The sequence below is a fragment of the Cnephaeus nilssonii genome (assembly GCF_951640355.1).
Source record: "Cnephaeus nilssonii genome assembly, chromosome: 10".
NCBI lineage: Eukaryota > Metazoa > Chordata > Mammalia > Chiroptera > Vespertilionidae > Cnephaeus > Cnephaeus nilssonii.
This window is the reverse complement of record NC_137081.1, coordinates 22,145,489-22,172,566: the sequence shown is the minus strand read 5'-3', so window position 1 is coordinate 22,172,566 and position 27,078 is coordinate 22,145,489. Positions and strand designations below refer to the sequence as shown.

Below are 27,078 nucleotides of genomic sequence, written 5' to 3'. Positions count from 1 at the left end.
ACCTAGGACCAATGTAAATGTACCCTCTCAGGGTCTAGAGCTGGCCCTGGGTGGAGCTGTGAGAGATCAGGAAGAGGGCTTCCTGGCCTGACAGCGATGATCCTGGAGGCAGCGTGTGGAGCAGAAAGAGAAGTCAAGGTAGTGAAAGGGAATGAGGCCTTGGAGGGATGTCCCACAGCTCAAGCAGCGTCTGAACAGAGGAAGAAAAATGGATGTACAGGTACCCAGAAACTTTTCGATCCAAAGTACCCCTGTCCCTCCTCCTGCCATTTTTGTTTTCACTCCATAGGTTCAAAGAACTTCTCACATCCCCTCAACAGCCTTTGTATGTGGGCACTCATTCTACTTGCCCAAACGTTATGGTCCGCCCATCATCACTCCTGCTCCCCTCCACATACCCAGCATTGACGATTGCAGAGTCGGGGATCTGAGGGGTAGAGGCTCCCAACTGAGCAGCCAGTCGGCGCTCTGCAGCCACAGCTCTCTGAGAGGAAGAGAGGTTATCTCAAGGACAAGGCCCCAGTGGTGGGTAGGGTACCCAAGAAGTAACAGTTGAACATTGTGAAGGGACTAGACCTCTTAGGAAGTCTCGGGGTGGAAGAGAAAACCTCCAGCCTCACCTTCTCTCTGTCGCTGAGAGCAGCAAATCGCTGCTGCTCTTCTTGCTCCTGCTTCTCCTGCTCCCTCTGTTTCCGCTGCTGTTCCTCCCGTTGCCTCCGGGCTGCCTTCTGCTCCTTTTTCCGCATAGCCTTCCGTGCTTCCATTTCTGATGTCAGTGGCCCTGGCACCTGGAGGATTTCGGGGAAGGTATGAGGTAAGACACATAAAAACTATCCTTGGTAAATCTAAGAAAGTAGAAGAGATTTAGCCAGGATATATGATGCCATCCCACTCTGCTGCTGCTTCCTTTCCCAGCTGACCTGAGCTTTGCTGTAATCATAAGCATCTGGATTCTTCTCCATGAACCTTCGGAACTCATTACGTGTTGCTTTGTCAGCTGCAACCATATATGGTGGCCGAGTCTGGAAGTCCCTAGGTGTGGAAACCCCAAAATGGGTTCAACTTGCCTATTGCATCTCCTAACATCACCTAACCAGACCAAGGGGAATACTGTCAAGTAGCTAATGCCAACGTTAGTCTTCAGATCATCCTCTCTATACCCTAAAGGGCTCGCCATGGGGACCCTTACCGGACAGTGGGGTCAGCACCTGCCTCTAGCAGCAAGCGAACCACTGAACCTCTCCCAGCTGCGGCTGCTGCATGCAGGAGGGTGAAGCCACTGGAGCCCAAGGGGGCATTGAGCAGAGACAGAACTTCAGGGTCTATGGGGCTGGCAGCTAGCTGGATTTTCAGCATCCCAATATCTCCAGCTCTGCAAGCAGCAAGAAGCATGTCCCAAAGCTCTGGCTGACCAGGGACCTTGGCCTCATCCATGAAAGGCTCCAAAGCCTTGGTTGACTGTGAGAAGGCCTTGTCTTCTTGAGGTTGTTGGGGAAGAGCCACAGGTGCCCCAACTTCCAGGTCTTGGCTTTTCTCTCTCTTATTCCTTTTTCTCCTCCTCCGCTTGGGCAATACCTCAAATTCACGAAGATCCAGGGTCCCCAGTGTCGACTCTACTAGATCCAACTCTACCTGGAAGCCATCCTCTCCCTCTGACTCCGAACCTAGGGAAAAACCCGACATATTAGATCCATCTAAAGAATAAGCAGAGGGTGTAAGGATGTGGGCTACCCCAGATGCATAAGAATGTACATAAAGAGATAATCCAGATCATCTTGAAATAAAATTATTTGTATTGTCACCCAAGATAAAGTAACACATTGAGAACTGAATCCATTAGTATGACATTAAGAAATGAGGCTCTCAGTCCCGACAAGTACAGTCCTTAGACTTTTCCATGAGCAGCCTTAAGATGGTGCACACAGAGGAAAGCATAGAAGCAGTGACAGCTATGCAGGCCAAGAGTCTGCAGCCCAGGAAGCATCTAATAAGACAGGTAAATTCTGTGAGATTCATGCAACACATATTTAAACATCTTCGTGCTAAGACTTTTCTGAGTATTGGGGATATATCAATGAACAGAAGCAGTAATAGGAGATCTGGAAAGGTCACTAAACATGTCTCCGTAATTGCTATCACATATCTCATATTATCAACAGACCTGTGGTGTGTGTTGCATGAGGCTCATCTATAAATAGGAAAGGCAAGAGTAGGGGATTTGCTACTGCGTTTCCAGGACAAACACCCAGATAAAGTTTGATAGTTGACAGGTGGTACTCAAACCCTGTTTGGGAGAGTCCTCATTCTGCTCTACTGCCCCATTCTCATCACTGGGGACCTTTCTTTCTTCCTCAATAGCCTTCTTCCTCTCTTTCATTGTCTTCCAGTATGACTGAGGTGAGTCCAACCTGACTGTCTTCCGGGGGTCTTCTCCTGCCATAAAACAAAAGATGTTGTTCAAGTTTAGCTGAGGAGAACCCAGCCCAGGTTTTCTCCATGAAGATGGGATTGGGCTGCAGTCCAAGGGCTAGAAAACCATCTGGATGCACAAATGAGAACCCGAGGTTTGGTTTAGAAGGTACAGGAAGGTCTATGGAGTTGGGATCAGGGTCAAAGGCTCACCGTGGATATGCAAAGTGGTCAGCTTATGGAACACACGCTGTAGCTCTTTGAAGGTGGGTCTGCGGGTTGCGAGGGGGATATCCCAAAGTCGGGGATCCCCCCGTTGCAGGGGTGCCCCTTGGCCTCCGAAGAACAAGGACCGGCCAGAGCGGGGGGCACGCAGCAGTATTGTCCCAGCCTCCCCCAACGCCTTAGCCCAGCCTGGCTCTGCCAGCAGGTCACGGACATCCTAGAGAAGAAAGTCATAGCCCTGTATATCTTCACTTGTTATTTTTAAATCTCCAACCAAAAAATGGCCCCATGTGTAGGGAGTGAAAGGTAGAAATTAACACAGAGGGAGGAAGGACATGACTGAGATTCCTGAGGATCCATCCTATTCTACCTTTACCCAGAAATAAGGAAGACTGGAAGATAAAGGAGTCAACTGCTTTACTGTACATTTAATAAGGTGAGGGGAAAAGGTACATTAGTGAGATGCCTAACTTACCTTATACAGTGCAGCTTCATTGTAGCGCCTCAGGTTGGCTCCAGCAGAGCGAGAAGCCCCACCCCGGGCATCATGAAGTCCCTGGGCTGTGCCACGCTTGGCCCGTACTGTGTAGCGGTGAAAGGTTTTGTGTGTCACCACTTCTCTTCTGTAGACAACACAGACTCAGTACTGGAAAACTGATACTCCCAGTTGAACAGGATCCATTCCACCCTTAACCCCACACAGCACCCTCTCACCCTTGGAAAATGGCACCAGCAAAGTGCCCAGCTGCAGCCATGAGTACCACACAGTGTCTAGGACCTCCACTTTGCAGGTTTTGTAGCAGCAGTTCTGGCTCTTCTGGGAGCACCTAGATGACAGGAGCAGCACAAACATATCTGTTACATTCATTGAGAGTAAGAAACCAAGTGCCAGTGCTAACTACTTCACATGCATTATCTCATTTAATACCACCCCTTGAGGCATGTCTCTACTTTATAGACAAGGAAATGTGAGGCTTGTAGAGGTAGTCAAGATCAAGTGGTAGAACGAGAATCCAAACCTAGATTGGTCTGTTTCTAAACTTAATTCCATCACACTTGACCAAAGATTCAGGCCAGTTCAATATAAGACTGCTGTTAAGCCTGATACCCACACCCAATAGTAAGGAAGAAGAGAAGTGAGAAATGGACTGAGTGAAGTGGAAATCTGTGCTGAATGTACAAAAGGTTGGAGTTAACCACACAACCTGTGCCGTCACTTGCCTGGTGAGGGCCTAGGACACAGCGATAAGCATAAAGAAACTGGCCCTGGGCATTTTGGAAAAGAACTCGATGGGAGCAGAAGCCTTGAGATCTGTTAGACTTCTCAAACTCAACCCTCTCCTCATCCAGTATCTGTAAGTCCTCCTCATGGGCTGAGTCTGAGTCTTCTGATCCTGAGATGCTGGAAAGATCTCCTGAAACATGAGATATATGTTTGATGCCTCATCTTTGAACTTTCCTCAAGCTCCTAAATGAGGGCCTTCCTCCACCCCCATGTCCTACTCCCACAAAGGTCTCCCACCAGACATCACCTGTGGAGCTCTGCTTTTCAAAGTCCAGGGCAGACAGGAGAGGCTTGTCCTTGAGACGTTGCTTTAGGTTAAACCGATGCCAGTCAAGCTTATAATGTTCCCTCTGGTAGGAGTCAATGAGGGAAGCAGAATGTGGAAATATGCCCCAGCCTGGCCTTTTATGGTACCCAAGACCAGTAACAGGACTCCAGGAAGTATGACTGGGTAACACCGTCTTATTCAAAATGTGAACCTTTATTCATCACCCATCAAATGTCTACCTCTCCTCTCCCACTGTTCTACTTTTTAATCCACCATTTGTTTCTGCACCTGGTGTTTTACCTGTTCCTGATGGTTCTGGAAGGTCTGGTCACAGGTTGAACAAAATAACTTCCCTGAAATATCCAGAGGACCCTGGAATGGTTTCCTTTCTGGGCTTGTTTTCACCCCTGAACCTAAATAAGGGAGGGTAATTAGAGGTGGAAAGGGAGTCCAAATGGATAGTACCTGGAATTTTATTCAGGGTTTGATATATATATATATATATATATATATATATATATATATATATATATATATATATATATATAGCAGAGGAAGATACAAAAGAAAGAGATGGCATGTCCTTGCCTTCAATGAATTTATAGTCTAGTAATGAATCAATAAATGGCACATGCCCGGCCAGCATGGCTCAGTGGTTGAGCATCAACCTATGAACCAGGAGGTCACGGTTCAATTCCCAGTCAGGGCACATGCCTGGGCTGTGGGCTCAATCCCCAGTGTGGGGCATACAGGAGGCAGCCAATCAGTGATTCTCATCATTGATGTTTCTCTCTCTCACTCTCCCTTCCCCTCTGAAATCAATAAAAATATATTAAAAGAAACAAATAGCATAGTAATCACTTTATACTATAAAGATGCTTCTGAAAAGATACATGTAAAATGATTATAAGTCAAACATTGTATTTAAATTAACCAAAGGGATTTAGAGGAATCTTGCAGAAAATATATGTTGGTATGGTTAAAATTATTTTTAACTGTTCAAAAACCACTTCCTGAATGCAATTTTTTAGTTTATGTTTCCAATTACAGTGTGCAGTTTGTTTTAAAAGGTTAAAGAAAAACATATCCCGAGACAAACTAAAGTTGTACATAACCAAATATGATATTGCTTTATATTCAGCATGAAGGAATGATTGATTGGAATTCAGTTAAATTTGTACTATAGGAATTTTTTTTAAAAAAAGGTCTAGGAGTTTTTGAAGTGTTTTTGTAGGTAGGGCATTACTGAGACAAGAACATAAGCAATGGCAAGAGACTTATTTGGAGACACTAGTAATTCAGGGGTCTGTGGTAGAAACAACCTCGAGACTGAGTGAATTTAAGATACATTTTATCCGTGGGAGCAGATGTCAACAAGGGCTCCTGAACTGGGAAATACCAATAGGAATGTGTTCTCTGGAGGAGCAATAAGCTGCAAAGAGCCCTGTCATGTTTCTCGTGGGTTCACCCCAAATCTTCCCGGATACCTGGAGAGGAAGTCCGCAGTGCCTGGGCCAGAGTCTCCCCGGGATGGTGTCTCACTAGGCCCAGGCCCCGAAGGACCGGAGCATCCACGCTGAGATCAAACAGGGAGACCGACGTAGGAGCCTGGGCTGCCGCTGGAGCCGGCGACATGGCTGAGCAGAAAAGAGGGGAGAAAAGCAGAGCCCTCCCCAAGCGAGATCCGACAGCCGCGTCTAGTGCCTGCCAGACTCGGTCTCCACCGCGCTGCAAGGCACCTCGTCCCTCACCCCGGTACCCGGAGTTAGCTCTGGGGTTAATACGTGACCCCGGCCCGCTTTCTCATACCTCCCGTCTCCGGCCACACAAGAGTGAAATGGGAGAGCATCCAGCTTTCAAATCGAATCCAACAGAGTTAAAATCACTCAAAGCGACCGCTCTTCGTTATTCGTGCGATGAGCTCCATCAATGACTAAACCGCGTGGACTCCCCTGGCCCTCAGAAGCTGTACCACAAATCCCAAACTGCTGCGAGTTACGCATGTCCACAGCTCCAAATCTGGATTTCTGCAACTCCACAGCAGTCTCGCCAACTACGGGGCCGCGAACGGGACAAACAGCAGCGCCCTCACCTGAGCCCCGCCCCACGTAAAGCGCCCCATTGGTCTTCTGGCCGCTCAAGATCCGCCTTTAGTCCCGCCCCCGAAGCGAGAGGAAAAAAATTGGCCGTGGTGTCTCCGCCCCGCCACGCTCATTGGCCAGGCCGGCTGCTGGTGACAGTAAGTGGCAGACGCCGGGCCTAGCGCTCTGGGTCGGGTCGAGTCCTACGGAGCTGTAGGATCCCCAGAATCCCCGGGGTCACGTTCCTGAGGTGAAACGCGAGACCGGTTACTGGTATCTCAGGGCCTGGGCCGGACCTGGCCGGGGGCGTCCGCGGAGACCTGCGTGAGCTCGCGGCGGGTAACGGGGGAAGGGGCGCCGCGGGCGGGGCGGAGGCGCGCGGCCGGAATGTTTTGATGGCAGGGCACGCGGGCGGGCGGGCGCGCGCCAGCGGCGGGGCCGCGCGCAAGGTTGTCCGCTGTAGGGAGCCGAGCCCTGGGCCTGACCATCCTGGGGCGCGCTGGGCTCCAGTCGTGGCAACTGGGTGTGTGTGGGGGGCAACCCAGCCCACCTGGGGTATCTGCTGTCGGACGGGCTCTCACCGCCAACATCCGCAAGAACCCTTGAGCCCAGGCCCGGCCGGCTGGGGTTCCATGGGCCCTGGGTCCACATTGCCCGGTGAGTGGAGAGTTCCCTGAGGGTTTGATCAGCTCCTTTGGACCCAGGGCTCTCACTAACCTAGGGAATCCCACCGGGGCAGGCTGGGCCGTGCTCCAGGGCCCCAGGACTGGGTGAGTGCCACCTAGACCATGCCTGGACCATACCGAACACACAGTTCGTCCAGGATCTGGATCTACACTGACCCGATCAGGACTCCCCATCCAGGAGTTATGCTTGCCTGCTGGCCCTTCAGTGCTAGGGAAGCAGGAGAAGAGGTTGACCAGAAAGGTCTCATTGGGTTTGCGGCTTTGTGGACCCTGTTGGCCTAATTTCTGAGGCTGAGGTGGAGCAATGGAGAGACCTCAGGCCGGTACTGACTCAGTCTTCACAGCTTCAATAAGCCACTTCTTGAGTTGAATGAGTGGTCCTTCATGGTGCTACCAGAGGAAATGCGCATAACCCTAGGCTGTCCCAAGCGTGGCCCCTCTTAGTGGGGTTGGGGGGCGGGGAGGATGTGAAGGTTGTTTTTTTCCTGTCCCCACTCCCTACTCTCTGGGGCCTAACACCTTCTCCTCCAGCAGCTGCAGAGCCAGGACATCAAAGCTGGAGTGAAACAGACACTGTCCATGGAGCTGGTAAGGCCATGTGCTTATTTCAAACCTTTGTTTACAAAATGCTTCCAAACTGCTAGTCTCTTAGGAGACCAGGTTTCTCCAGAGGGCAGGGAAAGGGCCCCTTCTCTCTACTAATAGAAAATGAAACAGATCCCCCAAAGGGGTGGAGTCTGGCTTCAGGCCAGCAGGCCTCAGCATATATACTCAGTAAAGGCTCTGGGAATGACTGACCTCATTAGCCAGTTAAGGTCTCCCAAGCCCTGAACTTACTCCTGTCCTTTCATTACTCCTCCTCCTCTGTCTTTGAGTCAAGAAGATGGTAGTGTAAACCAAGGATTCTTTCTCACTCTTGGTCTAGTAGGCAGGACAGCAGACAAGCAATATGGGGGGACTGACCCTGGGTTTCTTTTTCCTCATTTCTGGCAGGTGGATAAGGTGGACCGGGGGCGGTGGTGATGGCGCAGTTTGACACTGAATACCAGCGCCTAGAGGCCTCCTACAGCGATTCACCCCCAGGAGAGGAGGACCTGTTGGTGCACGTCCCTGAGGGGAGCAAGTGTAAGTTCTTGGCCATGACAGCCAGAGCTGGGGCATGGGGGAGAGTTGGCGGAGTGGGGAGCAAGGGGCCTTCATTCCTTCAGGGCGCTGACATCTCTGTTCCTGTGCCCACAGCACCTTGGCACCACATCGAAAACCTCGACCTCTTTTTCTCTCGAATATCCTTTGTGTCTCTGTGTTGGAGCTGTGGGACCTTTAGCCGCTCTCTCAGCCAGGCCTCTGATGGGAAGTTGGGGTGGTTTTGACTATAATCCCTGTAAGGGGAAGGGGACTATTGAGGTTAAAAGAGGATGGGGGAAATAATGATTGTTGTAATGATATCCCACATTTACCAAGAGCTATGTACCTTTCACTTTTTTAAAATGTTGTGGGTTTTTTGTTTGTTTGTTTGTTTTTAATATTTATATTGATTTCAGAGAGGAATGTAGGAGAGAGAGACAGAAACATCAATGATGGCAAGAATCACTGCCTCCTGCATACCCCACACTGGGGATCGAGCCCACAACCGGGCATGTGCCCTGACCAGGAATCGAACCGTGACCTCCTGGTTCATAGGTTGACACTCAACCACACCGGCCAGGCTGTGCCTTTCACTTTGTGGTGTTTATTTATAAGGAACCTCTCTAAGAGTGATCCTCCTTTTTGATGGGATGCTAATAACCATAATAATTAATGTCTTTTGACTCATTCTGTGTCATCTGTGTTAAATACTTTACATGCATTGTCTTAGACCTAATAATCCTATGAGACAGGTGCTGTTATCCCCAATATATCACTCAGACAAAAGCTTAAAGAGGTTAAGTACTTGGCCAAAATTACACAGCTAGAAAGTCATTGAGCAGGACTTAAGTCAGGTATGTGACATCAGTCTGTGCTCTTAATTGCTGTCTCTACGAACCACTTTTTCTTAAGAATTACACGTTTATAATCTACACCAGAAGAATGGCTTCACTTGTATGCTCATCGGGGAGATCTTTGAGCTTATGTAAGTATAAAAAGTGATGGATCATTTGGTGAAGGAATACATCTCAGTCTTTACTCTCCTTGAGCTCACCCCTGGCCTACCTGCCAATGCATCTCAGTCCTAGGCTCAAAACTCTGCAAACCTTTGTATTTCAGGGACTGGATACGGCACCAAAATTACAGCCTTCACCATTTTTATCTCCCATATAAGCTTTCCAAGTTCTGTCTCTTCCATGAAGAGAATTCAGGCTTGGTCATTTCATCAGCGCTCCAATGGAATGGGCATGGTTCAGTCAGAGATGCCAGCCCCTGGAGAAAAGTGTCTCTGTTCTGCCTTGGTGGCGCCGTAGACCTGCTGCGGGGCAGAGAGCCTTCTAAGAGGAAGGAGCCATATGACCTTGCCAAAGAGGAAGGGGTTGGGAAACCGTCCCTCAGGAAGAAAAGAGTTCAAATCCCCAAAGGGCTTCTAACTACTATATCAAAAGGAAGTCAGGGACCAGGAACCAGCAACAACAATCAAGACTTTTGAAAGAGTCCAGTAAGCAGTGGCAGAGATTACTGTGAGGCGAAAGACCGAAGCAAACTGATTCTGTAGGGCCTGAAGCTAAAAGCAAAAAAAAAAAGGAGCTTGTTTGTAGGGCTGAGCAGTAGAGAGCCCACTAGGAGTTCCCAGCCCCTCCATTTCCCAGAGGCTGCTCCCTAATCTTGTTCTGCTGCTTCCAGACTCCTCTCTTTTCTACGCTATTTCACTGGTGCCTCTCTGACCCTTGGGCTGCGCCCTCTCTTCCCAACTCCCCAGGCAGTTCCTCTTTGTGGTTGCCTTCACCACCTTTCTGGTCAGCTGTGTGGACTATGACATATTATTTGCCAACAAGATGGTGAACCACAGTCTTCACCCTACCGAGCCCGTCAAGGTCACTCTGCCAGATGCCTTTTTGCCTGCCCAAGTCTGTAGTGCCAGGTAAGGGCTGCAAGTCAGAGGGCATCAGAGTCTGTAGTTCTGCTCGAAGGTGGGGGATGGAGTGGAATCTGAGGCAATAACACATTCCCTAGAACAGAGACTCAGGCCCAGCCTTGCCGAATCATCCAGGAGAGCAGCATATCGGCCAAAACTCCTTTAAGGCACCCCTTCTCGCCGTTTTTTACCCCACCAGGATTCAGGAAAATGGCTCTCTCATCACCATTCTGGTCATCGCTGGTGTCTTCTGGGTCCACCGGCTTATCAAGTTCATCTATAACATTTGCTGCTACTGGGAGATCCACTCCTTCTACCTGCATGCTCTGCGCATCCCCATGGTGAGACTGGGAAGTTGGGCAGTTAGCGCCATAGCCCAAGATGCCTTCTTCACCTTGGTAAGGGTGGGGTGTATTCCTGGGCATCGGGCCTCCTCAGCTGTCATTGGCAGGTGAGGGAGCATCTGCTTAAGGGCTCCACTCAACTAAGCACAGGACCCCTGAGCCTCTCAGGTAATGCAGGGCAAGGGGTCAAGGCAACCATCCCACCTTCCACACCTTGTCTCTTCCCCACCCCACAGACTGCCCTTCCATACTGCACATGGCAGGAAGTGCAGGCTCGGATCGTGCAGACCCAGAAAGAGCACCAGATCTGTATCCACAAGCGTGAGCTGACAGAGCTGGACATATACCACCGCATCCTCCGTTTCCAGAACTACATGGTGGCGCTGGTTAACAAATCCCTCCTGCCCCTGCGTTTCCGCCTGCCTGGCCTTGGGGAGGTTGTCTTCTTCACCCGTGGCCTCAAGTACAACTTCGAGCTGATCCTCTTCTGGGGACCAGGCTCTCTGTTTCTCAATGAGTGGAGCCTCAAGGCTGAGTACAAACGCGGGGGGCAACGGCTAGAGTTGGCCCAGCGCCTCAGCAACCGCATCCTGTGGATTGGCATCGCCAACTTCCTGCTGTGCCCCCTCATCCTCATCTGGCAGATCCTCTATGCCTTCTTCAGCTATGCTGAGGTGCTGAAGCGGGAGCCTGGGGCCCTGGGAGCACGTTGCTGGTCACTCTATGGCCGCTGCTACCTCCGCCACTTCAACGAGCTGGAGCATGAGCTGCAGTCCCGTCTGAGCCGTGGCTACAAGCCAGCCTCCAAGTACATGAATTGCTTCCTGTCACCTCTGCTGACACTGCTGGCCAAGAATGGCGCCTTCTTTGCTGGCTCCATCCTGGCCGTGCTTATTGCCCTCACCATCTACGACGAAGATGTGTTAGCTGTGGAACATGTCCTCACCACCGTCACACTCCTGGGGGTCACTGTGACCGTGTGCAGGTGGGCAGGGTAGCAGGTGGGAGCGAGCTGACTAGTATTCCCTGGCAAGGCTGACATCTCACTGTGACCCTGATCCTGTAGGTCCTTTATCCCAGACCAGCACATGGTGTTCTGCCCTGAGCAGCTGCTCCGCGTGATCCTCGCCCACATCCACTACATGCCCGACCACTGGCAGGGTAATGCCCACCGCTCGCAGACCCGGGACGAGTTTGCCCAGCTCTTCCAGTACAAGGCAGTGAGTGGAGTTGGAGTTAGGGCCTGCTAGAAACTGGCTGATAGCTTGGTGGTGAGGCCTGGGATCCCTCCTGCTCTCATGGCCTTGATCCCTTCCCTTGTAGGTGTTCATCTTGGAGGAGTTACTGAGCCCCATTGTCACACCCCTCATCCTCATCTTCTGCCTGCGTCCACGGGCCCTGGAAATTATAGACTTCTTCCGCAATTTCACTGTGGAGGTCGTTGGTGTTGGAGATACCTGCTCCTTTGCCCAGATGGATGTTCGCCAGCATGGGCATCCTCAGGTACTGGGAGAGGAGGGGGCAGGCGGCTAGAGACAGTGCTGGCAAACTGCAGAAAGGTATCTTTCCTGAGCCAACACATCACAAAACAGCAGCCCTGTCTCCAGGCACACACTGCTTGATAAACAGGAGCCTGGGCTGGATTTTAGCCTTAAACTTGCACCTTTGGCCAAAAAGCTTCCTGAGAAAGGCACAAATCTAGCAATTAGCTCAGCATGTGGCCACTCCTGGGGTGGGCACCAGGGCTCTGGACAAGATACAGCAGTGTATTGCGGTCTCTGTCCTCCAGGGGCAAACATCTCCCTAGCAGGAAAGGTACAAAAAGGGTTCCTGTAAGAGGACTATCCTCTCACTGTGGCCTCTCTTGTGCAGTGGCTATCTGCTGGCCAGACCGAGGCCTCAGTGTACCAGCAAGCCGAGGACGGGAAAACAGAGTTGTCACTTATGCACTTTGCCATCACCAACCCTGGCTGGCAGCCACCGCGTGAGAGCACGGCCTTCCTGGGTTTCCTCAAGGAACAGGTTCAGCGGGATGGAGCAGCTGCTGGCCTTGCCCAAGGGGGTGTACTCCCTGAAAATGCCCTCTTTACGTCCATCCAGTCCCTACAATCTGAGTCTGAGGTGTGTTCCTGGGGGCTGGGAAATGATGGGCAGAGTGGACTCCAGGAGCTGGAGTTGAGGACTGGGCATGGGGTGGAAGGGCCTACCCTATAGTTTTCCTTCTCTCTGTTCAGTCTGTGCCATTGGTTCCTGATGTAAAAAATATTGGGGGCCCCAGAGGCTTCCCTCCTGCCCTGAGAATTCTCACCCCTTTCTTTCATAGCCACTGAGTCTTATTGCAAATGTAGTGGCCGGCTCATCTTGCCGCGGTCCTTCACTGCCCAGAGACCTGCAGGGTTCAAGGCACAGGACTGAAGTCGCCTCTGCCCTGTGCTCCTTCTCTCCTCTGCAACCTGGTCAGGTTTCCACGGGCCGGGCTCCCAGTACCATGACAGGCTCTGGGTGAGTAGAGGTGGGCCAAGATGGGAGGGCATGGCAGTAGCAACTAGTATTTTATATCAGTCTCAGAAATGTTAATAACTGCTGTCTGTCTGTGCTGGGAGGGACAGGATGGATGCCAGGACAGCCAGCTCTGGGAGCAGTGTGTGGGAAGGACAGCTGCAGAGCCTGGTGCTGTCAGAATATGCATCCACTGAGATGAGCCTGCATGCCCTCTATATGCACCAGGTGAGTGGGCAGCAAGGAGCAAGGCCACAGACCCAAGGTAGCAGTTGAAAAATAGAATAGAGGGTTTTAGACGTGGAGAAGCAAGACATAGGTTCAAATCTCTGCTCTGCCATTTACCTGCTCTGAAATTTCCATTCCAACATATATCCTCTTACTATCCATTTAGCCAAGCTTATTCTCATCCAGGACCTTTACACTCTGTGGTTTCCCCTGCCAAGAATCCCCTTCCCTGAGATATTTATATGGCTCCCTCCTCCTTATCAGATCTCTGCTCTTACCTTTTCCATGTGACCCGTCTCTGGCCACACTAAGGAAAAACTTCCCTTGCCCACCCTTCTGAATCTTCCCACTCCATTTTTCTCCATAGCATTTAGCACCATTTGACATATTTTATTATTTCCTTATTTATTTATTTATTGTCTATTCTCCCTCCTGAGTATACCAGTATAAGCCCGAAAAGGGCTTGGATTTTGGTCTGTTTTTCACTGCTATATCACCAGCACCTAAAAGAGTGCCTGGCACTTAGATCCATAATTTGTTCTTGAATCAAGTGACTAGATACAATGGGTGCTAGTATAACCTTTGCACAGTCTCATTCCAGGGGTCTGCTAAGAATTTAACCTGTAAAACATTGTATGTATGTTACACACTATTAACACAATAGATACTCTGGTCAGTGATTCTCGGTGAGGTGGTATAAATGGGAACTGGCTAATACCATGGAGGGGAGCAGCTGTTTCAGACAGATACCCTTCTGTTCCCAACTAATGAGCCTTCCACTTCCCAGCTCCACAAGCAGCAGGCCCAGGCTGAACCTGAGAGGCATGTGTGGCACCGCCGGGAGAGTGATGACAGTGGGGAGAGCGCTCCTGAAGAGGGGGGCGAAGGTGCCCGGCACCTCCAACCTATCCCCCGCTCTGCCAGCTATCCCTGTGCTGCTGTACCCCGGCCTGGAGCACCTGAGACCACTGCCCTGCAGGGGGGCTTCCAGAGGCGCTACGGTGGCATCACAGGTATCCAGTGGTCGTTCAGGAGGACACAGCCTTTCTTCACATCCCTCTTGGTGAAGAAAGAAGTCAGAGGGACCAGGCCAAGGAGAAAAACCCCTCTCTGTTCCTGCCCAGGGCAACCCCAGAACCCTTTCCCTCATTCCTGTTTGTATTCATTCTAAGAGTATGTTTACTTGTGTCTCTAGATCCTGGCACAGTGCCCCGGGCTCCCTCGCACTTCTCCCGGCTGCCCCTTGGCGGGTGGGCTGAAGATGGACAGTCAGCATCAAGGCACCCAGAGCCCGTGCCCGAGGAGGGCTCTGAGGATGAGCTTCCCCCTCAGGTGCACAAGGTAAGGGCTCCTGGACCTGTTAACAGCCAGAAATAGCAACTTCCAGGCTGAGGTCAAAGCTCACACGAAGAAAGTTGGGCCTCTCAAGCAGAGATTCTGCACCCTTTCATCCAAAATATACTCCCCTTTCTTTCCTCGCCTGCTCTGAAATACAGGCCTTGATTTTGCCTTTGCTTACCTCCCCAAGAATCAAGCTTTCCTTTTCTTTTATATCCAGGTTTCTGTTAGGCAAGCAGCAGATAGCTGAAGACTATCTCTACTACCAACCCTCTTCTCTCCACAGGTCTAGACAAGGCTGAGGAGGGTCCCTATGCCCCAGGATGGAGGCATCTGTTGCCCTGCCATCCCATCCACCTGCCATGGAGGGCTTCTCTGAGTGTTGCCTGGCTCCACACGTATGGTGTTTGTGTGTCTGTGCCTGGCCAAGAGAGGTGCCAATACTGGGCTCACCACAGCTCCAGGAGAGAAATTGGGGGCCTAGGAACCAGGGCACACAGGACTCTAGCCTCATCCGCAGGAACCCACTTGGCTCAGAGTGTGGTGCTAGAAACTGGTCCCCAGCCCAGCCCCAGTACTGCCACCTTTGCACCTACCCCTACGAGTTTCCAGAGGACTGCCCACCACAGAAGCTGCCAACCAGGGAGAACCTGTGCCAACTGTGGAGTGGGGAGGTTGGGCCTGGACCCTCAACCCCTGTGGCCTCCCTCTCTCTACCCTGAACAGATGAGCAGCTCAGGCTGTGGCCCTTACCTCACCCCCATTTCTCCCAGTGCTACAGCCTGCTCACCCCTCCCTTCCTGCACATCACTGGCATGTGAGCTGCTTGCTCTGGTTCTGTTCGCTTGTTTCCCTTCTCTTCAATTTTTGATTTGCGTTGGCGTAGAGGCCCTAGCTCCCAGCTCCTCTCACGCTATCTTTTGACACTAAGGATGGTTTCTAAATTACAGGAGCAGGATGGAAATTTTTTGCTGCCCTGTCCAATTTTTCAGATGGCCCCTGGGAGACTGAGGCCTTCCTGGCCCCCATTACTGCTTATTGTACCCCCATCCCTCCCACCTCCTGCACAAGGGACGGGTTGGAGTATGCCCTGGTCCGTCTACCTCCCAGCAAGAGAGCTCTGGCCTGCCTCCTGTTGTCCCCTAGAGGGGGACAAAGGGGCGGCAGGATGGCTTTGCCCTAGGCTTTGGGCTGCCGCATTGCATGCTGGGACCCAGCTCTTACCCTCAGCCCCACCCTCACTCGGCTCTGGTCCGCTGCGGTGAGTGGTGAGTTGCGTTGCCTGAAATCACAGCGGAACGGAACGTGGTGGGGATTGTGTACAGCTTGATTACCCTTAATAAAGAAGGGACTTTGACCAGGTCGCGGCCATGTTGTCTCCACGGTGAGGGTTTTGGGGACAAGCGGAGTGGGGTACATGTGATCCCTACAGGTGGCTGGGGACCGGGACAGGCCCTGTAGGAAAGTGGGCCTATGCGGTGTCTCGGACATAACGAGCAAGCGGATTAGCAAAAGGGCCGCTTCCGATCCCAGACTCCTTGGAGGTCAAGGTCTCCAGCCGGATGGGCGGTCAGATTTCCCGCTCTGAGCACGTGACCGAGCTGACGCCGCTGGTTTGTTTTGCCTTCCCCGAGCACCCCTTACCCCCGCCCCTTCGGTGACACATCGCCAATGACTGGGAAGGGACTGGGCGGTTACGGTGGGCGGAGCTGCTGCGAAAGAATGCGGCTCGAGTCCGACCCTGGACATCCGTGTGGACCGGACTCAGCCCAGGGGTCCCGTCAGCGAGCGAGGGGCGGCGGGGAGAGACGGCGGACGTGCCCTGCGTGAGTGCGCGCTGAGTGCGTGGCGGCGGCGCACGCGCGGAGCGAGTGGGCGGTGTGGCTGGGTCCACGTGCATCTCTGACAGCGACCCGCGCGGCTCCATGACCCGAGATTGCCCGGCATCCGTGCCCCTCCCCAAGCGGCTGGCCCCGTTCGCCTGTCCCGCAGTCCCCGCAGCCTCGGCCTGCGGCCACGCATTGCCATGGTGACTGTGGGCAACTACTGCGAGGCCGAAGGGCCCGCGGGTCCGGCCTGGGCGAAGGGTGGTCTGAGCCCCTGCTTCTTCTTCACCCTCACGCCCTCAGTGCTGATGGCCCTGGGGACTCTGGCCGTGGTTCTGGCCCTTCCCTGCAAGCGTCGGGAGCGGCCAGCAGTCTCAGACGCGCTGTCTTGGGGGGCCGGTCCTCGTGTCGCTCCCTACGTGCTGCAGCTGCTTCTGGCCACACTTCAGGTGGCCTTGCCCCTGGCCAGCCTGGTTGGTCGAGTGGGCACTGCGCGGGGGGCCCCGCTGCCAGGTTACCTACTGCTGGCTTCCGTACTGGGGACCCTGGCCGGCGCCTGTGGCTTGGGACTGCTGGTTGTGGAACGGAGCCAGGCGCGGCAGAAGCTAGCAATGGGCGCCTGGATCAAATTCAGTCACAGCCCGGGTCTCCTGCTCCTCTGGACTGTGGCTTTTGCAGCGGAGAACTTGGCCCTGGTGTCTTGGAACAGCCCACAGTGGTGGTGGGCAAGGGCGGACTTGGGCCAGCAGGTGAGGGACCTCATGGGAGAGTGGAAGCATGGGCGGCAGGGGCTGGGAAGAAGGATGTCTAGTCTGGTCATACTGGCTCCACGCTTTGTGGTGACTCTAAGGGAAGTAGGGAGGGGCTGACTCTGGCTGGGAGCTGATAGCCAGCTGGTAGGGCGTGTCTGTGCTGAGTCATTGTGGATTTTTTTCCCCAGCCCAATAGAGGCTGGGCCCCTGAGGAGGACCAGGGTGCATGCCCTACCTACACCAATCCCCAACCCTGTTATTAGTAGTAACAATGGGATTTGGCACTGTTTGATACGCTCCTCACATGCTTCATTCTAGGTACAGTTTAGCCTATGGGTGCTGCGCTATGTGGTCTCTGGAGGGCTTTTTGCCCTGGGGCTCTGGGCTCCCGGACTTCGTCCCCAGTCCTACACATTTCGGGTTAATGAAGATGATCAAGATGTAGAAAGGAGCCAGGTACACCTCAACTCCTGAACCTTAGGGTCTGTCTTCATTTCATTTCCTGTCATTTTTTCCTACCATAATAAACTGCTTCTTACCCAAATCTCACATTGTGCCTTGTTAGCCTTTCTGATCCCATCAGGGCTTACTTGTGGGTCTAAAATGCCTGGGATCTGCAATCCCATACATTTTCCCTAGAAGGTTTCTATCTAGTGCACTTCTTTATGATTTCTGAGCTTCCCTCTTCTATGTGTTTCATCATCCTAGGTTCAGTCAACAGAGGGGCCACCAGCGTCTACCTGGCGGGACCTTGGCAGGAAGCTCCGGCTACTGAGTGGCTACCTATGGCCTCGGGGAAATCCAGCTCTGCAACTTGTTGTCGTCATCTGCCTGGGGCTCATGGGGTTGGACCGGGGACTGAATGTGTTGGTCCCCATCTTCTATAGGGATATAGGTGAGGGGGAGGAGTGCCAGCTTAGGGCTCTGGTCCTTCATTGGACTGATTGGGGGAGGGGGAGGGTCAACCCAGGGCAGTGCGACAGAGTTGAGAGCTGGGTGGTCAGAAAAAAGCTATGGTTGGTGCCTGGGGCAGTCTCTTCTGAAGAGGGGACTAGGGGGCATTAAGTGGGCTGAGACTCATTTTCTCCATAGTAAACTTGCTGACTGAGAAGGCACCTTGGCACTCCCTGGCCTGGACTGTTACCACCTATGTCTTCCTCAAGTTCCTCCAGGGGGGTGGCACTGGCAGTACAGGTATGGGGGACTCTCACCCTGGTTGGTACTGGCCCCTCCCTCTCCTCCGGATAGTTCTCTCCCACAGGCATTCCTCCCCTGGGCTCTTTGGTGCTTTCTGACCTTTCACATCTGGGTGCTGGGCTGATGTCAATTGTCCCCTAAGCTCTACTGAAGCCTCCCCTGGCTCCCCCCAGGCTTTGTGAGCAACCTTCGCACATTCCTGTGGATCAAGGTACAGCAGTTCACATCTCGGGGCATGGAGCTGCGCCTCTTCTCCCACCTGCATGAGCTCTCACTGCGCTGGCACCTGGGGCGCCGAACAGGGGAGGTGCTGCGAGTGGTTGACCGGGGCACATCCAGTGTCACTGGGCTGCTCAGGTACCAAGCCCATGGGAAGGGAGTGTGAGGGGGTGAGGCCGGAAAAGCAGGGGGGCCTGAGAACAGACCCAGCTTGAGAAGCTGCCCCTTCGCCCTCTTTCTTTTTCTAATAAGATGAATGTACGTATGCTCTGTAATAACTTAAAGTAGATTGAGAGCAAATTTCTTTTGAATTCTGCTCACTTCTTCAGAGGTTCCCACTGCATTTAGTATGTTGAGTTCTGCTTCTCGGCATTTTTACATGTATATGCGCAGACTCCCATAACTAAAGTGGTATTGTGAAGGTTTTTCCTAAAACAAATGGTATCACAATATAGGCATCATCCTCAGAGTTGCATTATTTTATTTTATTTTTTTTTACTTTTTAAATATATTTTTATTGACTTCAGAGAGGAAGGGAAAGGGAGAGAGAGATGGAAACATCCATGAGAGAGAAACATTGATTGGCTGCCTCCTGCACACCCCCCACTGGGGATCGAACCTGCAACTTGGGCATGTGTCCTTGACTGGAATTGAACCCGGGACCCTTCAGTCCTCAGGCTGACACTATCCACTGAGCCAGACCACTAGGGCCTCACAGTTGCATTATTAACAAAATGTTATGGAGATGTATTCTCATTGGAGCATGAATACATCTCCCTTTTTCATTATGATAGACCCAGAGCATTCTGTAGTTTGAGCATGCTGTGTTTCCTTTAGCCATCCACCTCCTGAGAGGCATTTAGCTTGATTGCAGTCTGTTGCTGTTGAAAACAAAAACACCACACTGAAACTGCTAGAGGTAGAGTTGCTGGCTCTGAGCCCATATACCTTTCTTTGTCACTTGACTTCCCCCTCCCAGCTACCTGGTATTCAACGTTCTCCCCACGCTGGCTGACATCATCATTGGCATCATCTACTTCAGCATGTTCTTCAACGCCTGGTTTGGCCTCATCGTGTTCCTGTGCATGAGTCTTTACCTCAGTGAGTGCTGCTTGGTGAAACCAGCTCCCTGAACTCTCCAAGGATTCCCTTGAGCATGAGCTCTGACCCCACTTGGGTGACCCCGTTTGGAAGACTATAGATTAGTGGACTTGAATCGTTTCCTCAGCTCCCCAATGATGGTGGATGGGCATACTCCTCTGCCACGGAAACTTTAGCTTAACCTGTGTGGAGGACCAGGGCACTGTGGTCACGTTAGGTCCTCGTTGGGGATACGAGTCAAGGAGAAAGCTCACTATGTCACAGATGCAGCTTGCCTTGATTTGCTCATCAAAAGCATTTTCACAGATGAGGCTGTGTACAGGCTGCAAAGCTACCTTGGACACAGCCTCTTCCCTCAGGGAGCTTAGGACGTTCTCCCTTTAGAACCTGGGTCCCTGGGCTGTAACGTAGGGTTCGTGTGTAGTAGGCAGCAGACATACACATGTGGTGTCTGCTGTTGAAAATGTTGTCTTGATCTTTTTTCCTTTTCCCTCCTCCTTTCATGCTGTAGCCCTAACAATCGTAGTCACTGAGTGGAGAACAAAGTTTCGACGTGATATGAACACACAGGAAAATGCGACCCGGGCACGAGCCGTGGACTCTTTGCTAAACTTTGAAACGGTAACAGAGGCCTCAGTGGCAGTGGTGTGAAGCATGGGAATATGGAGGTTTGTGCCTGGGACCACCGAGGCTCCTGAGGAGCTGCGGGGTGCGAGATGTGCTATTTAAAATTAGGAAAGAGGGGTTGGGGATCTGGAAGCAATGATCCGGGTGCTGAATGCTGCAGCCATGTCAAATGGTGCTTTGAATTCATCAGGTGAAGTATTACAATGCGGAAGGTTATGAAGTGGAACGCTATCGAGAAGCCATCGTTAAATATCAGGTGAGCACGCTAGTTTGAGGCCTGCTGACAGCAATGGCCTGGCCTTGTGGAATTGCCAGAGCCACGAAGAATAAAATTTGGGCTATGAGGTTGAAGGTGCCTGGGCCCAGGTTTGGATTTGGTCAGCGCATATGTGACATTCTTCTCTCCCATGTTATTTCCACAGAGTTTGGAGTGGAAGTCAAGCGCGTCACTGGTTTTACTAAATCAGACTCAGAACCTGGTGATTGGACTTGGGCTGCTTGCTGGCTCGCTGCTTTGTGCATACTTTGTCAGTGAGCAGAAGCTACAGGTGAGAGAACTGTGCTGGGGACAGGGAAGAGGGGGCCTGGGTTCTATGTCTGGTCACCAGGTTCCTGGGTGGGAAGCAGAGAGATGACAGGAAGTGGGCAGGGTGATAACCTGAAGGCCTCTTGTGGATGATCCTTTTCCCTGGATCTCCACAGGTCGGGGACTTTGTGCTTTTTGGCACCTACATCATCCAGCTGTATATGCCCCTCAACTGGTTTGGCACCTACTACAGGTAACCTGATCCCTGGCCCTCATCTGTGCAGTGCATTATTTCCCCAGCTCCTCAGAGGAGCCCCAACCGTTACCTGCTTGCAGGATGATCCAGACCAACTTCATTGACATGGAGAACATGTTTGACCTGCTGAAGGAGGAGACAGAAGTGAGTGAAGAGAGAGGAGTGGGGCTTGGGGGAGTGAGAGCCGCGTGGTGTTTTTGGTGTCTGGAGGATACCAGACCTGTAACAGCACCACACATTGGTAACACTCTCCCAGGTGAAGGACCTTCCTGGAGCAGGGCCCCTTCGCTTCCAGAGGGGCCAGATTGAGTTTGAGAATGTGCACTTCAGCTATGCTGATGGGTGAGCCCTTCCCCCTTTACTGTCCCCTGGACCCTTTCCCACTATCTACTTACACACTGCCTTCCTGCCCCTCATCCCTGCTTCTTAGCCATCCCTGCTTCTTGGGAAGAGCCCACACGGGAGGGTCAGGGCCGAGTAGTAGCTCTGGTGATGGAAGTGGGCACTGGGAGTGCAGCAGGCCTGCTGACCATACCCGCTCTTCCTTGCAGGCGGGAGACCCTGCAGGATGTGTCCTTCACTGTGATGCCTGGGCAGACCCTGGCCCTGGTAAGAGGAAACCCAGCCATTTGGCCCAGCTGCCTCCATCTTCCCTTATTCCAGTGCCCATGGTAGCTTTTGGCCCAGGCTGATAGTTAGAGAGCCCTGTCATGTCTGGTCACATGTGAATGTGGCAGCCTCCATGGTCATTGGTGCTCTATTGGAGAAAAAGCCTTAAAAGCCAACAGCCCTAAGAATGGGTTTCCCTCTGTTTCCAATACAACAGGTGGGCCCATCTGGAGCAGGGAAGAGCACAATTTTGCGTCTGCTCTTTCGCTTCTATGACATCAGCTCTGGCTGCATCCGAATAGATGGTCAGGACATTTCCCAGGTGAGGTTGTTTGGGAGGAAAATGTCATTGTGTGTAAAAGAATGGTAAGTGCTAAGCATCCAGGGAGAGGAGGAGACCTCACCTCTGCAAAAAGCTGGGGCAGGAGACCTTAGCCTTTCTAGCACCATCTTACCTACACAGGAAAGAGTCATGTATGGTGCTGTACAGGATACAAAGGTCTGCAGCCGTCTAGGGAAGCCGGGAGAGAACGGGACTTTTCTCTTTGGCGATGGGGAAACAGACTCAGAGAGGCTGAGTGACTCGTCCACACAGCTAGGGTTTGGGGTGGTGGTGGCAGGAGTTTTACCCAGGGCCTTTCATGCCATGTGCTTTCTGCCAGCCCATCCTTCCGCCTAGGCTTAGGGGGATCTCACAGGCCAGGGAATGTGGTCTCTTGGCCCCAGGTGACCCAGATCTCCCTCCGGTCTCACATTGGAGTTGTGCCCCAGGACACCGTCCTCTTCAATGACACCATTGCCAACAATATTCGCTATGGCCGCATCACAGCTGGGAATGATGAGGTGGAGGCTGCCGCCAAGGCTGCAGGCATCCATGATGCCATTGTGGCTTTCCCAGAGGGTGAGCTTCCCTGGCCGTTTTGCCCTGGGCTGTTACTCCCTCTGTCCTCTGTTCCATCCCTTCCTTGCCTCATCTGGTCACAGAAACCAAGTTTATCATGTGTGACCTGAGGGATGTGGGCAATATCCACAGGGTATGAGACGCAGGTGGGCGAGCGGGGACTGAAGCTGAGTGGTGGGGAGAAGCAGCGTGTCGCCATCGCCCGCACCATTCTCAAGGCCCCCGACATCATTCTGCTGGATGAGGTGAGGGCCCTAGGCAGTTTTCACCCCTCCCTCCTGCCCTGCCTGTGCCCACGCCATTCCTGTTTTCCATCTGGGAGAGATATCCAGGAATCCATGTTTCACAAAACACCTTACAGTTCTCAAGTGCAAACAAGGTTCTTTTTGATACCCGAGACCTCTGCCAGCAGCTTGCATCCTCCTTCCACTGGGAATTTGGGTGGCAAGGGCAGTTTTACCCAGATCCTCTCTGTAGGCAACATCAGCGTTGGATACATCTAATGAGAGGGCCATCCAGTCTTCTCTGGCCAAAGTCTGCGCCAACCGCACCACCATTGTAGTGGCACACAGGTACAGGACCAGGGCAGCAGGCAACGGGGCCACTTTTGGGGTTGCAGTGGGTAACTGGTCTCTGACTTCTCAGGCTCTCAACTGTGGTCAATGCTGACCAGATCCTCGTCATCAAGGATGGCTGCATTGTGGAGAGAGGACGGTAAGGGGCACAGCAGGATGAACAGGGCCAGGCCTCTGAATTGTGGACCCAGGATATGGTTGTGAAGTCCCAGGGAATTCTGGAGGAGCTCTCTCTCGCCAAACCCCTGTTATCTCTGTGGGCTGGTGGCGAGGACTCTTGTGGTAAAACTGATAGTTGGGACTGACACTTTCCTCCTTGCTCCAGGCACGACGCTCTGTTGTCCCGAGGCGGGATGTATGCGGATATGTGGCGGCTACAGCAGCAGGGACAGGATGAAATCGCTGAAGATACCAAACCCCAGTCTAAGGCATGGTGACCAAAGTTGTGGCTACTTCCTTCCCAAAGGGTCACTGAAAGGGAATAAAATGTACCCTTCTTCCATGGCATAGTTTATCCTGGCCTTGGGGTGCTGTGCTAACCAAAGTGGGGGTAAGAGACCTTTCAGTAAAGTTATTTTTGGGGAAATAAAAGTGTGGACTGTGCTAGGAACACTGTGATTTCATGATGTGGCATATTGCAATAAGCCTCTACTCTTAGATTGGGTGAGCATTCTTGACAGGACTCTACTGGTTTTGGTTGGAAAAGAAAAAGAAACACACCACTTGGATGTGTTATTAACTACCACTATGCTTTATTCTTCCCAGGACCCTCCCTGTCCCTACACGTGCAGGCAGCCCCAGTGTGAGGGGGATGACGATGCAGGGAGTTGAGTGGGGCCTGGCCAGCATCCTCCAAGGGCTCAACCAGGGAACAGTTCACAGCTGCTCTCTCCCACGCAGCTGGAGGGCCAGCAGGGCCTTCTATAGGCCGAGTTCTACAGCTGTTTCTCTTGATGCTCCTTGGAAACAGCCTTTACGTCACTCCTCGTCTTCACTCCAGGCTGCTCTTGGCCTCCTCTCCCTGTGGACCTTAGAGATGTGAGGGCCACAGTCCTCCTCAGCTAAGCCTCCCTCCCCAAGCCCAAGGCCCTAGCACAGGCTGCAGTTGGACGGCTTCAGGCTGCGGCTTTGGGCCTGGAGCAAGGAGAGGGGGAGGGGAAGACAGGTGTGATGTCATGGAAATGAGTGGGCAGTCCTCACTTCCAAGCTCAGCATGGGCCGGCGTCATACTGAAAACAAAAAGATAACCACCATTCCAAAGCTTTCAACCACTTAGAAGAACCCCCCAAAACTCCTTACTCCCTCCCAGTGCAAGACCCCATCTCTACCCCATCCTCATACCTGCTGGCGTTGGTACTCTGCCTCACTGGCTGACAGTGCTTGTGCTAAAGCTAAGTCTTCTTCCTCCTGAGAACTGGGAGAGAGGAGCAGCTTAAGTTGTATGACAATAATATCTAAAATATAAGCACCTGATCTGTTAGGCATCATTGTGCTGAACACTTTTGAGTATTATCTCAATTTCTATACAACCCTACAATGTAGGTATTACTATGATCCCATTTTATAGAGGAAATTAAATTAAACCCTAATGGGTTTAAAAAAAACTTGTCAAACATCATATAGTTAGTAAGCTTAATTTTGGGCCCAAGTATCTAGCTATTATCTTTTTTTTCCCCTTTTTAATATATTTTTATTGCTTTCAGAGAGGAAGAGGGAGAAAGAGATAGAAAAATCAATTATGAGAGAGAATCATTGATTAGCTGCCTCCTGCACACCCCCCAACTGGGGATCAAGCCCGAAACCTGGGCATCTGCCCTGACTGGGAATCAAACGGTGACCTTCTGGTTCATAGGTCGATGCTCAACCACGGAGCCATGCTGGCTAGGCCTAACTATTATCTTGCAACAGATCGGAGTGTTCCCACCTATCTCCCACATCCCATCCTCTTTCACCAGAGAGTAGGTACCTTGGGACCTGGGGTTTGGTCTCTGCCAGGGACAATTCCAGGGCTCGCTGCAGAGCCTCATCCTCACTCTGCAAAAAAAGAGAAACAAGACCAGTTGCCTTGGACTTTACTCTGTGTGGTTTGCTTCTGTCCTTTCAACTTCTGCTCAACTCACCAAGCCATTCTGCAAAGCAATCACTGGAGGGGCAGTCCATGATGGAGACGGGGCTGTGGCTCTAAGGCAGACAATCAGGAGGCAGAGGTCAAAAAAAGAGAAAGAAAGGAAAATAAAAGAGGCAGAGGTGAGAGATATGAAGGAGGAAAAGGGAGAGAAGAAATGGGGAGGCCTACCTGCTGGGAGAGGTAGATGAAGGCAAGATCCGACTTGGGCTGGGGACGGTGCTTGTAGAAGAAGCGAGACCTTGGTTTCTAGAGATAGCAGCAAGTCTGTAGGGAAGAGACACTCTTGGCATGTGTCCTAGAGTAGTCAGCTGGCATGTTCCCCCCAGGCCTTACCAGGGAACTCAGGAGGGAGTTCCTCCAAACAGTCTGGAAAAATATGCACTTGAAAAGGAAGTTAAGACTCCCTAGTCAAAGAGGACAGGGTTCAAACTTCCCAGCTTGTAGTTATAAAGACTGAGTCAGTTCAGAAGGATGGGACGGTCCCATAGGTAAGTAGAAGACTTGGTTGTAATTACCCTGCCAGGCTGGTTGGGTGCCCCTTTCCAGAGCAATCATGGTCCAGTGGGTGACGGTGCTTGATGCAGAAATTTCGGCCACAGCGTTCACAGGTCAGTTTCATCATTTCCCGCTGCCGGCAGCCAGAGCGTTCACACTTATTGGTGAAGATCTAAGGTAAAGTTGGGAAGGTTTGTCTCTGCTGAAACTTTGACCCCCTTTCCAACCCAATAAGAATAGTTGTTCAGGCCCTGGCTGGTTATGCTCAGTGGATAGAGCATCGGCCTGCGGACTGGAGGGTCCTGGGTTCGATTCCGGTCGGGGGCACATGCCTGGGTTGCGGGCTCAATCCCCAGTGGGGGGCATTCAGGAGGCAGCCAATCAGTGATTCTCTCTCATCATTGATGTTTCTCTCTCCCTCTCCCTTCCTCTCTGAAATCAATATATATATATAAAGAATAGTTGTTCAGGTTTCCAGGCATCCATAAACCCAGCTGGGTCATGGCCAACCCCTCCAATGCTTACCTTTCGTTTTTGCTGTGCTGGATCCGAGCGACAGTCTCGGTCAATGTGCTCCCCCACAGCACGGTCAGGGGGCTCCCCTCTGGCCACAGGCACAGGCACATTACAGAGTGGGCAGACAGGTACTTGGATATCCTATAGTTAAGGAACAGAGCTCAGTCTGTGACCCACTCCCACTTCAACCAAATCTCTGGTCCTGAAAGAAACTCAGACAACAAAGGAGAGGAAGCAGGAAGCAGAGGAATTGCAGGGATTCTGCATGCATCCTCCATCACCTTCAGACTGCCCCCTCACCTTTTGGTAAGCAGATCCACAGTGATGCTGAGCATAGGCCACATGGTCTGCACAGAAGATGCCCGAGCAGGCGTCGCACTTGAGCGGCAGAAAATCTGCAGGGAATACGTCAGATTGCAGGTCCAGCGGGACCCTGATATCGTTGCGGGTCAGTCAAGCCTTCCACTCCGAGGAAGGAAAACGCCACCTTGCTTGCAACAAACCACCGGCTCTAGTCCACTCTCCTTAGCCACGCCCCCTTCGACACCGTCTCACCTTCGAGCCCGCCCCTCCCAGCATTTCCAGCCCCCGGAGCCCACCCTACGTTTCGTCTGCAGCTCCAAGCCCCTCTCCACCCGGTCCCACCCCCTCGCGCTCCGCCCTCACCCAAGCGCTGACAGCTCGGCTCGGAACAGTGCGCCCCGAGATCCGGAAACTCCATCGCTGGGCCGGGCGGGCCTGCTGGGGGAAGAAGAAGCGATGCTGAGCATCTCTAGGGTTCCCGCTCCGGGTCCGGACTGCGACCCCGAACTCTGGGGGGCTCCCTGCCCCTCCCCATCCTCTACCCCCCGAGCCGAGTTACCGGAGCCTCTGCGCCTCCTGGCCCGAGAGCCCCACTCCTCCCCCAGCGCGCACGGGCGCACTGACGTCATCGCGCAGGGCGG

At 52.3% G+C, this 27,078-nt stretch overlaps 4 protein-coding genes across 12 annotated transcripts; 2 read left to right on the top strand and 2 right to left on the bottom strand.

Annotated features, from left to right (window-relative positions):
- Window positions 1-50: 50 nt before the first annotated feature.
- ANKZF1 (ankyrin repeat and zinc finger peptidyl tRNA hydrolase 1) lies at window positions 51-6,250 on the bottom strand. 2 transcript variants are annotated; one of them, XM_079782015.1, is made up of 14 exons: window positions 5,997-6,250; window positions 5,675-5,824; window positions 4,488-4,600; window positions 4,167-4,269; window positions 3,856-4,049; window positions 3,349-3,461; window positions 3,110-3,257; window positions 2,623-2,851; window positions 2,284-2,433; window positions 1,190-1,664; window positions 921-1,032; window positions 621-788; window positions 399-484; window positions 51-190 (listed from the first exon to the last, which is right to left on the bottom strand). In XM_079782015.1, the coding sequence occupies exons 1-14, from the start codon at window positions 6,034-6,036 to the stop codon at window positions 67-69; spliced, it is 2,205 nt and encodes a 734-aa protein (XP_079638141.1). In that variant the 5' UTR covers window positions 6,037-6,250; the 3' UTR covers window positions 51-66. The 2 variants fall into 2 exon arrangements, with proteins under 2 accessions (XP_079638141.1, XP_079638142.1); XM_079782016.1 differs by lacking the exon at window positions 5,997-6,250 and having other exon boundaries at window positions 2,278-2,433; window positions 5,675-5,990.
- A 174-nt stretch (window positions 6,251-6,424) lies between these two features.
- On the top strand, window positions 6,425-15,790 carry ATG9A (autophagy related 9A). Of its 6 annotated transcripts, none has more exons than XM_079781738.1 (16): window positions 6,425-6,592; window positions 7,489-7,542; window positions 7,948-8,079; window positions 8,194-8,237; window positions 9,000-9,064; window positions 9,842-10,003; window positions 10,197-10,338; window positions 10,578-11,326; window positions 11,408-11,561; window positions 11,665-11,844; window positions 12,214-12,462; window positions 12,665-12,843; window positions 12,951-13,068; window positions 13,856-14,081; window positions 14,264-14,409; window positions 14,693-15,790. In XM_079781738.1, exons 3-16 carry the CDS (start codon window positions 7,977-7,979, stop codon window positions 14,696-14,698), a joined length of 2,523 nt encoding a protein of 840 aa, XP_079637864.1. In that variant the 5' UTR covers window positions 6,425-6,592; window positions 7,489-7,542; window positions 7,948-7,976; the 3' UTR covers window positions 14,699-15,790. The 6 variants fall into 6 exon arrangements, with proteins under 6 accessions (XP_079637864.1, XP_079637862.1, XP_079637861.1 ...); XM_079781736.1 differs by having other exon boundaries at window positions 7,486-7,542; XM_079781735.1 differs by having other exon boundaries at window positions 6,425-6,607.
- Window positions 15,791-16,095: 305 nt separating this feature from the next.
- ABCB6 (ATP binding cassette subfamily B member 6 (LAN blood group)) lies at window positions 16,096-23,573 on the top strand. The gene is made up of 19 exons (XM_079781733.1): window positions 16,096-16,981; window positions 17,303-17,440; window positions 17,693-17,879; window positions 18,077-18,178; window positions 18,355-18,538; window positions 19,380-19,501; window positions 20,013-20,122; window positions 20,319-20,384; window positions 20,551-20,676; window positions 20,831-20,907; window positions 20,991-21,054; window positions 21,167-21,252; window positions 21,462-21,519; window positions 21,737-21,841; window positions 22,246-22,420; window positions 22,553-22,665; window positions 22,898-22,992; window positions 23,066-23,134; window positions 23,321-23,573. Exons 1-19 carry the CDS (start codon window positions 16,433-16,435, stop codon window positions 23,430-23,432), a joined length of 2,538 nt encoding a protein of 845 aa, XP_079637859.1. The 5' UTR covers window positions 16,096-16,432; the 3' UTR covers window positions 23,433-23,573.
- A 207-nt stretch (window positions 23,574-23,780) lies between these two features.
- On the bottom strand, window positions 23,781-27,078 carry ZFAND2B (zinc finger AN1-type containing 2B). Of its 3 annotated transcripts, none has more exons than XM_079781741.1 (10): window positions 26,997-27,078; window positions 26,801-26,872; window positions 26,435-26,529; window positions 26,144-26,275; window positions 25,639-25,790; window positions 25,292-25,387; window positions 25,116-25,176; window positions 24,962-25,029; window positions 24,337-24,409; window positions 23,781-24,129 (listed from the first exon to the last, which is right to left on the bottom strand). In XM_079781741.1, exons 1-10 carry the CDS (start codon window positions 27,064-27,066, stop codon window positions 24,085-24,087), a joined length of 864 nt encoding a protein of 287 aa, XP_079637867.1. In that variant the 5' UTR covers window positions 27,067-27,078; the 3' UTR covers window positions 23,781-24,084. The 3 variants fall into 3 exon arrangements, with proteins under 3 accessions (XP_079637867.1, XP_079637868.1, XP_079637866.1); XM_079781742.1 differs by having other exon boundaries at window positions 23,782-24,224; window positions 26,801-26,875; window positions 26,997-27,068; XM_079781740.1 differs by having other exon boundaries at window positions 23,782-24,129; window positions 26,801-26,875; window positions 26,997-27,068.